Source organism: Anarhichas minor, unplaced genomic scaffold (assembly GCF_050575085.1).
Source record: "Anarhichas minor isolate MPS153535 unplaced genomic scaffold, ASM5057508v1 ptg000067l, whole genome shotgun sequence".
In the NCBI taxonomy this organism is placed as follows: Eukaryota; Metazoa; Chordata; class Actinopteri; order Perciformes; family Anarhichadidae; genus Anarhichas; species Anarhichas minor.
The window spans coordinates 3,192,379-3,209,359 of NW_027466513.1; the positions used below are offsets into that span (position 1 = coordinate 3,192,379).

A 16,981-nucleotide genomic window follows, 5' to 3' on the forward strand; every position below is an offset into this window, starting at 1 on the left:
GCCCAATAAAGCTGATTCTGATTCTGATATGAGCTCACTTATTTCACTACTGAATGTATTCTAGTTAAAAGTACAACATTTCACTCTGATTCGTAGTGGAATAGAAGTATAAAGTTGCAGAAAATAACAACAATCAAGTTAAGTACCTCAAAAGTATACTTAAATACATTACACTTTGTTACTTTCCACCACTAGTAGTTTTAACCATTGCGACCAACCGGCCTCCGCGACACCAGGGGGCGCTCTACCTCCAGCGTCCGCTTCCGGTCTACGCTCCATGCTCAAAACGGATCCGCTAACTACTTCCGGAAGTTTTTTATTATCAATGATTTTGTCACTTGAGCGAGATTAAAAAACACACACTGCTCTGGTGTTTGTCTTTTGTTGTTGTCAAAAGAAAAATGTCGTACAACTACGTGGTAACAGCGCAGAAACCTACGGCGGTGAACGCCTGCGTCACAGGTAAGAAATATATCCGCTGTTTGTTGTTTTTTTCTTCTTCTTCAGTGAACGTTTTTCCACCTGCGCGTGCTAGCTGAGCTCCCGCGCTACCAGCAAAGTGCTCCAGAATGGGGGCCTGTAGTAGCCGCTAGCTGTTGTTATGCTAACTCCAAATGTTTACGTGCTTGTTTAGGAATAACTTGTCTGCACGAAGTCACGACACGCATCTATTTTTTACTTAATGTGATGTCTGTTCTAACGCACACGGTTGGAACCGTTAGCTGGTTCTTCTTATTTAGCAATTAGACGTTAGCTGTTGTCGTGTTTCTTTCAGGTTAAAATGCTTATTTTTTTACTCTCTGGCTGACAAACATGACCATGAAACGTGCAGACAGAGTGCATTCTGGGACATAAAGACACGTGAAGACAAACTGATGCTGAAATCACAGATTTTAGTGTTTATTTATTAATCGCATCACACCTCTCCCCATGAACACCTGGCATTCATCTTTTAATTTGACATGTATACAGTGTCTACCTATAATTCTAAAGAGGCTATTATTGTATATATTTATTGTACACATTATTTAAATGTATTTATGTATTTTTTACCCCACTTATTAATATTCCTTTTTCAGTACATGTGTAAAAGTGTGTACATGCAGGAGGATATACGTGTTGGTATGCTGAGTGTGTATGTTGGTGGCTATGTTTATGTAAATGCATATATCTCTGTGTATGTATGCATGTGTTTGTAGGTGCACATGTTTAGATATGTTCTTGCTACTAGCTAAACTAGTATTACTGCTATTATTTTGATCATGTGCCTTGTTTTTAAAGGTTGTATGTCAGGGACTGTTGTTAGAAATGTCATTACATCTCAACATGGAAATGGATATAGATGGACAATATACAGATATTAAGTCTGCAGCTGATAACTCATTTCAATAATTTCTTTAATTGAATGAAGAGCCAAAAGATGTTGAATAAGTAATAAATACCAATCAGTTATCAAAGCTCAGTCATATCTTAAATTTGCTTTTTTTGGTCTCACTATTGTATTTATACATTTTAAAAACAGCAAATGTGTGTGTTTTCATTGATAAGTGACTTTTAATGAATCACTACAATTTAACATGTAGTTGATTAATAAACTAGTTGTTTGAGCTTTTTCCTACCTTTCTCTGTTTTACATTATTATAGTGTTCTAGTAGTTACAATACTTTTTTCTTTAACAAAAAACATGATTTTAAAACATCACGGCCAGGTAGGGCTCAGGTAGTTTATTATGTTTTTAATGTTATGAGTAAATTCAAGTCATAACTAATGCAATAATCCATAGTGAAAGTAATTGTTAGTCCGAGTCCAAATATTAGGGTTGTCCTCAATCAAAGACATTCTTTGTCAATCATGTGATTTTTTTTTTTTTAAGGATTTTTCACGAGTGACATATCTTTAAAAATTAGTTTTCCACAGAAAATCACACAAAAGCACAAATAAAGACAAATAAAGAAGGACGAATCAAATAAAGACATCTTAGTCGACTAAGACCAAAATAAAATATCTTTTAGTAGCACCAATATTCAAGCCCCAAAATATCTCCACTCTATCAATAAAAACGATTTGCTGTTGTTGTAAATATAAATATTATGTCCACCTTTCTCCGTCGTCTCCTGACAACTAAACACCGGCGTCATGAACATAAACGATAAATGCCGCTGTGTCTCCAGGTCACTTTACGTCTGCGGATGACCTCAACCTGCTCATAGCTAAGAACACTCGTCTGGAGATCTATGTGGTGACAGCGGAGGGGCTGAGGCCCGTCAAGGAGGTGGGCATGTATGGAAAGATCGCCGTCATGGAGCTCTTCAGGCCAAAGGTGGGTTTGTTTACAGAATGAATGAGTCGGTGGTCTGTTGGAGTAACTGTTGAACCATCGTTTTATTGAAGAGTTACATGTGTTTTTGGTTTCCCTCTTTACTCTGTACTATACTTTCTTCTTTGAGACAGAATGCACATCAAGAAACAAGATGTTCACACAACTATAACACTTAGCTGGGATCTCCTCCTCCTTGTGCTGAGCAGATGTCTGTGCCACGTAGTACGCGGTCACCTTAATTCTGGGAGCCTTGAAAAGGAAACAATATGCATCTCTGCTAGAAAACAAAGACACTAATCCCAGTAGAATAGTTTTTATTGACTCTGTCGTGGATTCACAGACCGGTCCAGGCTGCCCATACTAATCAGGGCCGTGGAGTTGAATTTAAAGCAGGCCTCTGCATGTTTAATGACTTCGGTGTCCTTTTTTTTGCTTCCTTCAGGGTGAGAGCAAAGACCTGCTGTTCATTCTCACATCCAAGTACAACGCCTGCATCCTAGAATACAAACAGACCGGGGAGAGCATCGACATCATCACTCGGGCCCACGGCAACGTCCAGGTGGGTCCAGAGTTCACTGTGTTCTCACATCTTCTCAATAAACATGTGTTTCTGTTGTTCGTATGCAGACCTGAATGTATTTTCACCTTTTTCCTCACTAACCTTGGTTTAATGCACCAGTTCACTGTTGATATCTATAAAAAAAACTTCGGTTAAACTGCTAAAATCATTCAACATTTACGACAAGTGTTAATAGATTCTTAGGTCTCACTTTAAACTATAAAAACGTATACATGTTTGCTAGTTATTTAACAGCAGTTGTCCTGCTGGCCGTGAACCTTTTTTCCAAACCAAATTCCTCTTTTCCAGGATCGTATCGGGCGTCCATCAGAAACTGGTATCATCGGCATCGTGGACCCAGAATGCCGTATGATCGGCCTGCGGCTGTACGACGGCTTGTTTAAGGTGATCCCACTGGACCGGGACAACCGCGAGCTCAAGGCCTTCAACATCCGACTGGAGGAGCTGCAGGTCATCGATGTTCACTTCCTGTACGGCTGCCAGGCCCCGACGGTCTGCTTCATCTACCAGGTAATGACGGTGTTTTTACAGGAATAGGACGGACAATGTGGGTAAATTCATACAGGTGGGATGAAGTATTATCTCAAGTCCATAGTGATCGTAAAATATTGTATTGTAGTATCGTTTGACAGCAGTTTAAAGGGACAGTTCAACCCAAAATCAAAAATGCATATTTTTCCTGTTACCTGTACTGCTCTTTATCAATCGATATTGTTTTGGTGTTATTTTTGGAGACATCGTATCGTAGAGATGTCGGCCTTCTGTCCAATATAATGAGACTAGATGGAACTCGGCTTGTGTTGCTCAAAGCGCCAAAAAATGCTTTTGAAAAATCCTGACCTGGTTACTCAAGATAATCTACAGATCTTGTTGTGAGCATTTTCATGTAGGAACTATTTATGATTCCCTCAGTAAACATTGTAAACATGAGTTTATGGTCTCAATCTCTAGTTTCAAGTCTTCTTCAATACGGCATGATGTTCATTTAGTAAATTATGGTTCATTTAGAGTCAAACAGACCATAAAGCAGGGGATGCTTTAAGGCGGGGCTACACGGTGATTGACAGGTCTCTACCAGAGACGTTGTCTGTGTTTTTGTCTTCCAACTTTTACCCTTTTTCATAGAAAAAACAGCTACATGGTGCTAGAGATCCAAAACTCCACTGGGAACCTCAACTTAATGTCCTTCTGTCCTCATTGAAGACGTTTCTTTGACATGGTTTCGTGTTGTGTATCCTAGGACCCTCAGGGGCGACATGTGAAGACCTACGAGGTTTCTCTGAGGGAGAAGGAGTTCAACAAGGGCCCCTGGAAACAGGAGAACGTGGAGGCTGAGGCATCCATGGTCATCCCAGGTAATCAGAGTATATATACTATATACATTACGGAAGGGATACGTTGATTCATCAGGTAGTACAACAACTGAAAACACAGCAGTCCTAATGATAATTTTATCGTCCAATTTTTACTTTTATTCATTAAAAAAGATTCAGAATAAAGACCTGATTAAAACTAGTTCGACCCGTTAGTCAAACACAAACAGGGCTTCCCACGCATCCTGGAAAACCTGGAAATAAAAGATTTCCACATTGTGGAAACACTGTGAACAAATCACCTCACATGTTGTCACATGCGGGTGGGATGACTTGACATCACGTTTCTTTCTTCCCAACCTGTTTTAAACGATTGGATAATGTTGAATCTTTGAGCATGTCTGGTTCATTTGCTTGAGTTGACGTATAGTTTCTAAGCACTAGACTGCACGTCTGTTGTATCGGACGTCCACAGACTGAAACATATTCATTTATGGCGCTATCGTCGCTGAAAATGTCCTGTAAAATGATCTCCAGAACAGGAGAGGGAACCCTGAACAAGCTGTTTTTAACGGGATGATTCAGATTGGTAGTGACTGCTGTGTGTGGACGTGAGAAGTTCTAACAAGTCAGCAGCTTGTCAGACAGTTACGTGATGTATATTTAAAGCTTTATTCTCCTCTCAGAACCCTCTGTATTGAGGATGAATTCATAATGAGAATATGATAATCGTAGTCTGCTGTGACTCTCATGCCTGTGTGCTTATATTTCAGTGCCAGAGCCATTTGGTGGAGCTATAATCATAGGACAAGAGTCCATCACCTACCACAACGGAGACAAATACTTGGCCATTGCACCACCTACCATCAAGGTAAAGACATCACATGATGGGTCCTGATAATGCTGTTTGTCTCATCTGTCTCATTAAGAAGTAGAATATTTAGTTGTTCTTTCTAAACCCTTCAGGAGTCCAAAGGAAGGATGGATTAATATTTCAGTTGCAGTATGCAGTATGTTATAATGTTCAATTAATATTAACGCAACAAGAAAAGTGAATGTGAACAGAGGATTGTTTACACAGTTTAACCATCATAGTGCGAAATAAAGTTTATTCGGCGGATATTCAGTGAAAGTATGCGATCGGGAGATGAGATTCAATGCTTTCTAGTCGCTGATCTTTGATAATGTTACATCGTTAACAACAAATCAAGTGTTGAAGTTGACGGAGGAGAGTTAATAATGTTACTGTACGGAGGCTCCATTCAGTTCCATTATGATGCATTCAAGCTCCCTCAGACAAAATGAGCATATATTTTATTTCCTAATCATTTGAATTGTGTGTTCAATGCAAATAATCTCTATAGATTATTATAACTAAGTAAAAAGATAATTTTGAGGGTTTACTCTGATGTCAGACGTTTTTTATTTTAAAACAATAGTCTGGAGCCTATTAGACCAGCTGTTGTAACAAAACAAATCAACAAAAACGCTCTCTATCTTTTCTTATGGATCAGCACCGATCAGTAATTGGTATCTGCGGCAAATTACTGATATAGAATCTCCAAAAGTTATATTTGCTCCCTCAAAACTACGATAGGATACAACGCGCCTTGTGATCCGGTGCACCCCTATGCATCACAACGACCACTTTCTTTATTGTTACACACCATTATATCCCAACAAATATAAACATTTCTGTATTAAGGACACAAAATATAGTTCTAAATAATATAAAGCAGAGTCTATGTGATGCACCGTCATAGGTTTCCTTATCTGTAATGCCAGATTTCCCAATAGTCTGTAGAATTGGGCTGTTATCATTTTAATATAAAGTTCAGTAAGTATTCAGAGGCTGTCGAGTCACACAGATGCTTTGTGGGAAACTGAGTCCCAGGTGCACGGCAAGTCAATTAAAAGTGTTGGTGATGAAAGCAGTGTTCAGAATCTCTATTATGTGAACAAATTATTAATATTTTGCTCCATTTAGGAGACCCCGAGGTTTACGCGTTGGGGGTTTATTTGTTATGAATCTCGTGATTGATAATGGAGGTGCAGGTTCGTAACGACTGTGATGATGACTTCGGCTCCCCGTACGCCGCTGCTTTTAGTGTTATCTTATCAAGATTAAGTTGCGGTCTGCGCCGCTCTGCAGTCTGCTCACATCTAACAAAGCTCAAGGCCCAAAGCAGCCGCTCGGAGGCATCCTGCTTCTATAATCAGGGAGCTGCTTTGGTACCGACGTCTCATGCATTTTGGAAAAGAACATTTCAAGTTGTTCAGATGTAGTTTCAGCTTTTAATTTAGCGTCGCACAGCTTTGGCTTTGTGATGAAATAACGATGATTATTGGCTCTGTTGATGTCGACCGATGGCGGATATTTAAAGGCCGATATTGTGACGATAGTTCAGAGCAGGAAGAAGCTGATTCATCAATCGGCTGATGCCAGATGTTGTGATACACTGCTGCTGTTACCTCCCTTACGTTTAAGGGTTTTATTGCTTTTGTGACTACGAGAGTTCTCAGATCTGCTGGAGTAAAATGTAGCCACACTTTGGATCTTTTTCTTCTCTCTGCCATGATGCGAGTCTCACGCTGCACTGAGTCGGAGTGTCAGAGTGAAGCACAGAGAGAGGAGGTTTGAGACGAGGACATCTCACTCTGGAACCTCAAAAGTACCGTTAACTCCGGACTTCATCGATGCTCCAGGTTTCTACTAATTTAGAACCGGTCTCGTTTAGAACCCGTTTTTCGGGGGGGCCTCCCTAAACACAAGCGTAGCTGTAAATACGTGGCTCGTATCCTGCTGATTGGTTCTGTCGACAGCCTGCACGCTGTCATGTCTCTGTTACTCCTCTGATTTCACAGCAGCATCGCAACCACTTTGCACAGCAGGTGATTTAGGGAAGAGTTACTCAGTGCATCTGTTGGTGCTACTTGACTAATGAAACCGTTCTCTAAATTAAGTTCCCCTCCCCCCCACACACACCTGACATAGCTTCGGTATTCAGCTGAAACACATGATTCTCTCAGCAGTGTTATGGAAACAGAAGCATACGCTTTGATGTATAACAGCATTTTTTGGCAGCTAATTAATAAGTTGTCACTCACGAGCACAGAAGTGGAAAAAAAACAAACGGCAAACGTTCTGCCAGCGTGGATCTCAGATTCAGTTCGTTTGTGGTGTGAAAGCACTTTCTAAAATGTTGACTACCAAATAATCCATCCGTTGATTGTGAAATCTGGAAGCGATCTATTAATCTGTGTAAGGCCGGGTATATAAATATGTAAATCAACGCGTGTGCACAAAATATTGGGTCCAAAGCTGTTAAAACTGCTGTGCTTGTATCCGACTTCATTAAAAAGTGTGTGACGGCAGTCCAAGAATAAAACGCCTCGTGTGGGAGCGTTTTGTAAAGTCCTGTCTCCACCTTGTTCATGATATTTGCAGTCCAATAATACTGCTTATTATCAGTAATCGGTATAATTCGTAGCTTTGCGGCACTGAATGGATGGAATTAGATTCCTGGCGATGCAGGATGACGCCAAAACCACCAAAACGGTCCAATCAACGAGCTTCCCGTGAGTCTGTTTATCTTCCTGTTTACTCCTCTTGGTTGGTTTGTAAAAAGTCAGCGTGAACAGGAACCGAACCAGAACTAAATTGTGCCTTCCAATACCCATATTACCAGACTATTTACTATGCCAGAACAGGATTTAGTACGCCCCAATACACAGTGTGTCAAATGTAGTATGCCAGAAATACCAGGATGTACTGCATCAGGTCGCATTTTGCAGTATTCAAGCCAGCATGCTTTTCTGGCTATTCTGACCCACTATTATTATTATTAATAATAAGTAGTATGTCCTAATTGAATATATACAGCATGCAATAGTTGGTACTTTGTGAAGGCAGCTGCAGTATGTACTAAAAGATCAAAGTATACCATTTGGTACGCAGCTAAAGTCTAATTCTCTCTCTTTGTCCAGACCAAATGAATCCAACAACAGGGTTGAAGCCCACTTAAAGCTAACTACCTCCCAGTCAGTCGAGAGAGCGACGCTAGAAAAGAGCTTTAGAAAGATAAGTGGAGCGACGGTTTGACAGAACATGTAAACAATGCAGCAGGCGGGGGGTTTGTGAGAAGGAGTTTTGTAAAGGTTCGATCAAGTGAGAATTTGACTCGGCATTTACTGTAGACGACAACAATGGCTTCTGTTGAAGGGAAAGGAGAGGAAGCGCAGTCACACTGCGTGATTTTAATGCCAATTCCAATTATGACTTGTTCTAGCCAGCTCATAGAGGAGACCGGAGACTTTCGCTCTCCAGCAGCTCCACTTCAAAACCCCGAAGATGTTTTCTTTTCTTTTTTACCAAACATGTTGGTGTAGTTCAGTCTGGTTAGGCTCATGTTTGTGTGTGAGGTGAGATCTAACCAGGACTGAATGCTTAGAGTGACTCTCACCACATCTCAAAGGTTTTGTTCAAGTGGAAAGTAACAGAAGTTGTGTTGCTCCTGTTTGTATTCGTATTCGTTTGTACTCTGTTAAAGTGGGCATGCAGTTATCTTATATAATTACTCTATGACATGCCAACCATATACTGTCGTGGCCATCTTGGTTTTTTGGTCGTGGCCACCTTCATTTTTAGTCGCCGCCAAGTTGTTTTTTTTTGGTCATCGCCATCTTGATTTTTGGCCATCGCCACCTTGTTTTTTGTCCGTCGCCATCTTGGTTTTTTGGTCGTGGCCACCTTGATTTTTGTCCATCACCATCTTGTTTTTTGTCTGTCGCCATCTTGGTTTTTGTCCGTTGCCATCTTGATTTTTGTCCCTCACCATCTTGTTTTTTGTCCGTTGCCATCTTAGTTTTTTGGTCGTGGCCACCTTGTTTTTTGTCCGTCGCCATCTTGGTTTTTTGGTTGTGGCCACCTTGTGTGGCTCTCACGGTTCGCGACATATGTGAGCCGCGGCTTAATTTCACAGTTTACCATCATATTGTTGAATAAACTGATCATTATCGACCAATATTCAGTAAAAATATGCGATCGGGAGATTAATGCTTTCTATTCGCCAACCCCACACGTTGAGATCACAAACATGAATTTTACGAATGTAAATTATATTGTCATCATGATATTTTCAAAAGTAATCTTGTAAAATGTAGATTTTGGCAAGACACTTGAATGAATACAGTTGTTTGAAAGATGTTTTCAAAGCCGTAAACAATGCAAACCTTGAGTTTTATGATGCATTGTACTCCTAAAAACCTGTTAGCATCAATCAAACATCAATTGTCAGATCTCGTGAGACGGAGAAGGGTCTTGAACAAAGCACATTTTCTTTTGAGTCAGATTTAGGATGCTCGTCAGGTAAACTCCTCAGAGTATGATTTCATAATACAACATTGTGAAGGACGGTCTCTCCTGCTTATAATAGATGGACGATGGAGGTTGTGCTGGCGTAGTTCAAGGAGCAGCTTGATTGCAGCTCCTCTACTTCCTCCACTGGGAGTGTTATTTTACTGATTTTGTTCCACTCTCGTTTGCAGCAAAGCACCATTGTCTGTCACAACCGGGTGGACCCCAACGGCTCTCGCTACCTGCTGGGGGACATGGAGGGACGCCTGTTTATGCTTCTGTTGGAGAAGGAGGAGCTAATGGACGGCACAGTGGCGCTCAAAGACCTGCATGTGGAGCTGCTGGGAGAGGTTCCTCAAGTCTTATTCTCTGTGTCTCTTCACTGTGTTTATCCACCTTTCTCTCACCCTTTCTGTCGCTTGTTGATTTTCTGTGGAGTGAAATGTGTCTCAAAATGATCACAATTGTGTTTTACATGATCAACAAAATAAGATAAATAAGATTTACAAATGTGGAGATTCATTTTAGCGCCATTATCGCGATTCACAAACGTGTGTTCCAATCTACACTCGGATACAAAGTGACTTGAACACATCACAACCTGAATAATTATTCGTATTTTACATACATTTTTTTTTCGACTTCATCTTCACTTTCGTAAAAGCTTTCTTATGCTGTGTTTTTAGTATTTATACATATTTTATTTTTTTAATTTTAATTACATTTTCAGTGTTTTATTTATTTCTCTTAACTTAATTTGGTTAAGTTGGTTGGTCTCATCACTCTCTTCGTCTTGTGTTTCGTATTGTTACTCATTTGTGAATCAATTCAAATTGCATTTAATTTGTTTAAAAGGTGCCATATAATTATAAGAATATTAGTTTATTGATGTATTCACAGATTGTTCATGTGTGCGCACGGATCCGGTTACATTTGCGTGTTTAGAGACTCTACTCACGATCTCCGGCTCCACACACAACCACGAATACGTGCTGCGTTTAAGTGCTGGTAGAAACCTGGGACATCTGGGCTTTCGGTGACATTACAAAAAAATATAATAATATCTCCAAACGCAAATGTAACCTGATCTGTGTGCACACATTTAACAATCTGTAAATAAATACAGAAGAATGTCACAAACATTTGTAGACGTTTGGATCCACAGGAAGGTCGTGATGTGTGCGTTTGTGAAACTTGTTTTTCACTTGTAGATCATGTGAGACACATTTGTGACTCTTTTGAGACTATTTTCCTCCTGCTGCCTTCTCCTCTCACTCCTCTCTTTGTTACGATTGAGTTGTTAATGGTTTGCAGCCCTGACGGGAGCTAATGGATCCGTCTATACTTGTAGAGAAGACAAGGAAAAAATTACCCCACGTCTCCGTTGCCAGCTTGCCAAGATGTCGCTTATCACTTTTTCTTTTTTTAGTTGATTCAGACAATGTCAATACTGAGCTCAAAGCTAAATCACATGTTAGCGGCACACAGCTTGTGGCTCCTTCCTCTAATGACTCGCCGAGGAGTTCAGGAAGGTGAGAAACAATCACGCTAACTTTACAGGCATCGGCAGCCGCACATTAATGTGTCAGACAGAAAAACCCTCTTTATTGTGCATCAGTAATACCTTAAAGTGTTCACACTGATGAGGGTGAATCTACAGACCGATCTGTCAACAGAGTTCTGTCTGTTTTTACCACTTTAATACAAAGTAAAAGGCCCAAAAGTGAAGTTTTTTCTTTTCCATCTGACAAACAACAAACCAAATGGTGCATTAACACCATTAACTGCTCTCACTGTTGTGGCTTAATTTGTGAACTCTGAACAGAGTCGTCCTCCGTGACATTTCTGTTGTTGCCGTCAATCGCACGAGTCGGGTTTAATGGTTGAATTAATGGTTTGCAATGTAAAAGGTCAAAAATGATAATCGCTTCCCTTCTGAAACGACCAGAGCCTCAAGTGATGTCTCATAATTGCTCGTTTTGTTTGGACAAAAACAAAAACAAAATAATTCAGCCGGCGAATTAAAAGACAAACAAAGTATTATACGGTTAAACCTGCACAAATAGGACAAAAATAAACCGTGTAAACGAGTCACTAACTGCACGTATTTAAAGTGTCGATCCGTAAGATTTCGGTTTAGCAGTCTGGAGACCTTTAGTTGATACGTGCGTTTCAAGTGTTTTAAGATTGTCTGCATGGCTACATTTTTTGTTGTTGGTGTTTATACAACAGAAACTGTAATACAGCATATTTCTCCCCCTGGAATATCATCACAGACACCCGGTTTGTAATACTGCTAATATATAGATATTGCAATACTTCCATCAGTGGGCCACAGTTTTACCTCCTTTGGCGATAGTTAGTGACTGAACAGACATTCATTTCAATGAAAACCTTCAAAATGGCCTCTTTAGATGAGGTAATATGCAGAGATTTGGCACAAAATTGACCCATTTCTATGCAAATGAGCCTCACTGCAAAAAGAGTCGCAAAAGATCAGCGCTAATAGCCACGCGCAGCTATGCCACTTTTTTTTATTATATAAATGAAGACTAGTTATATCCTCCCCCTCCAAATCCTGGACATCTTTCCCGGCTCTTTAATTGCCTTCGGGAGGTTTGGATGGAAGTGGATCTCAGGCCGACTCTCACAAGTCTCAACCACAACTCCTACTTTTCCACACAGATAACTGCAGTCAGATGCAAAAGTTTATGTTAAAGATAATGAATCATGTAAGCACTGCGCATGAGTGCAAAGTTGTGTCTCAGAAGTGCTGCTTGTTGTAGTGAGATCACTGTTTCATGTGTTTGTGTGATCGGCTTTATTAACTTTACTAAATTCATGAACACAAAGTAAATGCTGACTTCATGTGATTTAAAGGTAAAATGCATACATACAGATGTATCTGTATTAGTGTGAATAAGGTGATTGGCAGAAAAATAACCAGCAACTGTTTTAAGAATTGATTAATATACATTAGTCATATTAATTAGCCATTAGTTGCAGGCCGAGTGTGGGCGTGGCCTCTGTGACTGAGATGTTTTTGTGTCTCTCTCTCCGATGACAGACGTCCATCGCTGAGTGTTTGACCTACTTGGATAACGGGGTGGTGTTCGTGGGCTCCAGACTGGGAGACTCCCAGTTGGTGAAGGTAAGCAGCAAGAGACAGTTCAACACCGTCTGAGATCTGTTTCTAAACTGGTAGAAAACTTGAAAAAGAATGTGGAGATAGACTGTTTTTTTCCCGCCAACTTTACTCGTTCTTATCGTCACCCTCTCCCCGAACATTAGATATCAACTACTTACAACACTCGCTCACCACAGCTTTCTAGGTAGCAGTGGTGTCCTCACCGTCTGGGACAAATCCTGGTGGGACCAGAACAATAAATACATCCATGTTTTTACCGGCCTGTTTGTCCTCTTTCCCGCCATCTTTGAGGTGACATGAAAGCTTTTTGCATTCGTGTTCCAGTTAAACTTGTGCTAACTTCTTAGCCTCCGTTGCTACTGTTTGAACAGCGGATAAATGATGAGGTAATAACTTTATTGATCCCAAAGGAAGTCCTTGTGCCTGAGATTCATCAAAGACTGCGACTGAGGAATAAGAAAACCAATATAGTAAAAATGCAAACACGTGTAAACAATAGAGTAGTAACGGGAGGCTGTGGCTCAGACGCAGAGCGGGTCGATCCCCGGCTCCTCCGTGTCCTCGGGTCATCCGTGTGTGAATGGGTGAATGATGACATGTAGTGTTAAAGCGCTTTGAGTGGCCGGAAAACTAGAAAAGTGCGGTACAAGTACAACAATAAAAACGAGTATAAATGACACGGTTCATTATTATTTAATCAACTTGGTCCGATAACATTTACAAAGTCGGGAATAGCCGCTTTGATTTAATTATTTGATCCCCACACAAGTTAGCATTGAGCTAAACCGGACGTTAGCCTGTTCGTCTCGGCTCTGGTGCCCAAAGAGCACGTCGGCATTCTGCAAAAGTAGTGTCGAAAATGTAATGTTTGTCAAAACGGTGTTAAGTCATGTAGTGTTTATTGACAAAACAATCTCACCTCGAGGTTTATTTAGCAGCTGTTATCACATTCTTATCATATCACATGATCGTCATCAGCAGCTGGAATTCTCTCTTTTTTTAGCACTTAAAAACGGCAACAACTTTTGTTTTTTGGCACTTTGTGGACAAGCCGTCAATATAACGAACATGTTAGCGAACAGTGAGATGTCGTATATAATGTAACTGTACAGATGTAATCAACGCTCACCCACGACCGGCCGTGGTTTCAGAGCAGAGAATACAGATTATCTTTTTAATGATTTTGAAACTTAATTTCCATATACTTGCTGATTCAAATTTGTCTGGCTGGTTAAGAACACATTTTTCTGTGCTGTGACAAACTCCTTGTTTAATCTTTAAATTGTTAATAAAGCTTTTATATCAGTAAAATTCTCAACTGCGGGTTACAAATGATTTCATTAATGGGATGGCAAATCGTTTTCAAGACTTTTTACATTTGCCTTCTGATATCTTGAGCTTTTAATCTCGATGATCTGTTCACAGAAGTCTATACAGCGTGTATCACTTCTGTACTCTCATCCTTTTGTCACCGATTATTAAAACGAGGCTTGTGTTTGTTTCCCCGGCAGCTCAACGTGGACAGCAACGACCAGGGCTCGTACGTGGGGGTGATGGAGACGTTCACCAACCTGGGCCCCATCGTGGACATGTGTGTGGTCGACCTGGAGAGGCAGGGCCAGGGACAGGTAAGAAGAAACGGCCGAATCCTTTTTTATTTCTGTGAAAAAGTGAATCATTTCTGCCGGCAACAAAGCAGCAAAGGCACAGCACACGTTTCATTACAGCTACATATTGAAAGCAAGCGATTCAGATAGAATGAAAGGTTTCTTGGGGGCGTTCGCCAGCGGATGTAGACACGACACGGTGATTACCGAGAAAAATAAAACCCCTCCTTTTAACACTTGCTGGATGCACTTTATAGCTCATGGTGAGTCTCCACCTGTGTTTTCCTCTTCATCATCCTCTTTGTCACAACCTTCAGGGAGTCTGGGCTCATGCAGCCGGCTTCTTGACTACAGCACAAACAAGCCACTGGCCAGAATAACTGGGGGAAAGCATTCGGGAGATTCTTGCCGACATCAAATACACGGCTTCCTGTGCCTTTTTTTATTTGTATAAGCAGTCTGGGTGTTCTTCTGATGTCTAGTCTATTTCTTTTTGTTGACTGTGGTCCCTGTACACTTGGGGCCTTTCCCATTTTCCCGTTTTTTCTCCTCCCGGAGGAGATTCAAGTCTAGGTGGCGAGGAAGAGACGTGAGGAGGGAGGAATCGAGGAGCTTGAAGCGACGTTGATTGTATAAGATGTGGAGCACAGCTGTCCGTTAGCACGTCTCCTTTATGCAAACACGGAAACAAAAGGAAACACCGCTGTGTCCTCGCTTTGAGCTCCTCCGGCAAGCCTCCTTGAGATGCATTCTAGGAATTGGGACGCCTTTCAAGAGGGAGTGCTGAGATCTAGAGGTGCACCGGATCACAAAGCTCATGGATCAGCAAAAACAAAAAGGGAGCAATCACGTTTTTTGTTTTTTTTGCATCTAATACGACTTTGCGAAGACGGAGAAACCTCACGCTGACACGGGGAGAACGTGCAAACTCAGAAGGGATGGAGGAGGCACAAAATTAAGAATGAGAAGACGTGCGGCCGGCATCCTATTTGCATGTAGATATGATTCATGCTGTTACACCTGATTGTTAAAAGGCGTCTTTGGCACACGGGCGTAAATTGGCTGTCTTGTTCCGTTGCAAAAAGCCCAACTGCTGCGGTGTGTTATTTCCTCTAATAGTATTTACACGATTTAAAACTGACAGTGAAGACTTGGTCTCGGGCCGTTCCCCGTCTGCATGTATCCGAACAATCCATCATCTTTAGCGCTTCTGTTTACTAAGCTGTGTGTACCTTCAGCAGGCGTCAACCAGCATTCAGAGTATGATGCGATACAACCCGTATTGCAATGTCAAGTTTAAAAGGCAGACACGATTTCTAAAGGAATAGTTTTCTGTCTTGTCCCTTTGATGTCATTCTATCTATTTTTATATTGAAATGAAACCGGTTTTGGCTCATTCTTTAACGTGTTTTTAATGGTTTGTCAAAAAAAAAAACATTTCTTGATTTGAACGTTTATCCGTCTTTGTGTCAAATCAGTGAGGAGAGAGGGAGATGAAACGGCGAGGTAACGAGAGAGAGAAAGAGAGAGAGAGAGAGCACAGAAGGTTTTCGTTGGCAGGGTTTGACACCAGGCCTCGGGGTACTTGATATGATTCCAAAGGCAGCGGTCCACTAGAGAGCACAGAGCCACTCTCTGGGTTCAGACCAGCACACAATCAGCCACACACTCGCAGCTCATTTCAGGCCCACAAACCAAATCCAATAATTGTTCTAATTCGCCATTTGCGGTAAATCCACAGAGCATTTGACCCGGTAAACCGGTGCGGACGCATTCCAACACTCTTCAGACGGGATAGATGCACGAGGTTCAGCTATAACCGGACAGTGATTGTGAATGCAAACCAGATTGGGATTTATGTAGGATGAAATTAAATGATTACGAATGCACAAACACAATGCAGATGATCAGGATTCATTCAGTCCCGTGGGCGTGTGAGGGCGTTTGGGAACACTCGGAGCAGTTTTGTGGGTTGCCAGGTTCACAGTGGTTATTTCCATGAGGAAGGTGTTGGGTGGCAGGTGGTAGAAGCGGAGTTTATATGGGCTGTGGTATTAATCCTGTTGGCGTACCATGACTGGATGAATGCATGTCGTTCTGATGCTCTCCAGTCAGACTGCACAGACGCCAGGAGTATTTACTTTCAGGTCGTTGGATCTCATCGCTGTTGACATGTTTGAACTGACACGGATTCTCAAATCTGTATCGATGTAGTGACGGAACCAAACGGGAAGTTTGGTTTCATTTCAGCTCAGTTTGAGTCTTTGCTGCGTTGTAAGTCGCCATGTGCAGCAATATTATACACTGTGTATAAGAAGTGGACGTGGTCACAGTGGACTACGGTTTTGAAGTCTCTAGTTTGGCATTTTGGCCTTCGCCATCTTGGTTTTCTTTTGCAACTCGGAGGCGAACCAAATTTTTGTTTGCAGACAACTCTCAGACTGGACAACGCCTTGGTAGCGACCTGTCAATCACTTTGTAGCCCCGCCCTAAAGCATCCCCTGCTTTATGGTCTGTTTGACTCTAAATGGACCATAATGTACTAAATGAACATCATGCTGTATTGAAGAAGACTTGAAACTAGAGATTGAGACCATAAACTCATGTTTACAATGTTTACTGAGGTAATAAATCAAGAGAGAAGTAGAGTCATTTTC

General features: G+C 41.2%; 1 protein-coding gene across 1 annotated transcript in view; it reads left to right on the top strand.

Annotated features, from left to right (window-relative positions):
• The first annotated feature begins 305 nt into the window (after positions 1–305).
• Positions 306–16,981, top strand: part of ddb1 (damage-specific DNA binding protein 1) — a 44,888-nt gene continuing 28,212 nt past the window's right edge. Inside the window, exons 1-9 of the mRNA XM_076078587.1 lie at positions 306–462; positions 2,172–2,320; positions 2,763–2,879; positions 3,189–3,410; positions 4,141–4,255; positions 4,987–5,084; positions 9,761–9,919; positions 12,637–12,720; positions 14,229–14,345. Coding sequence (XP_075934702.1) covers positions 402–462; positions 2,172–2,320; positions 2,763–2,879; positions 3,189–3,410; positions 4,141–4,255; positions 4,987–5,084; positions 9,761–9,919; positions 12,637–12,720; positions 14,229–14,345 — 1,122 coding nt within the window. The 5' untranslated portion in view covers positions 306–401. The remainder of the gene's footprint in view (positions 463–2,171; positions 2,321–2,762; positions 2,880–3,188; positions 3,411–4,140; positions 4,256–4,986; positions 5,085–9,760; positions 9,920–12,636; positions 12,721–14,228; positions 14,346–16,981) is intronic.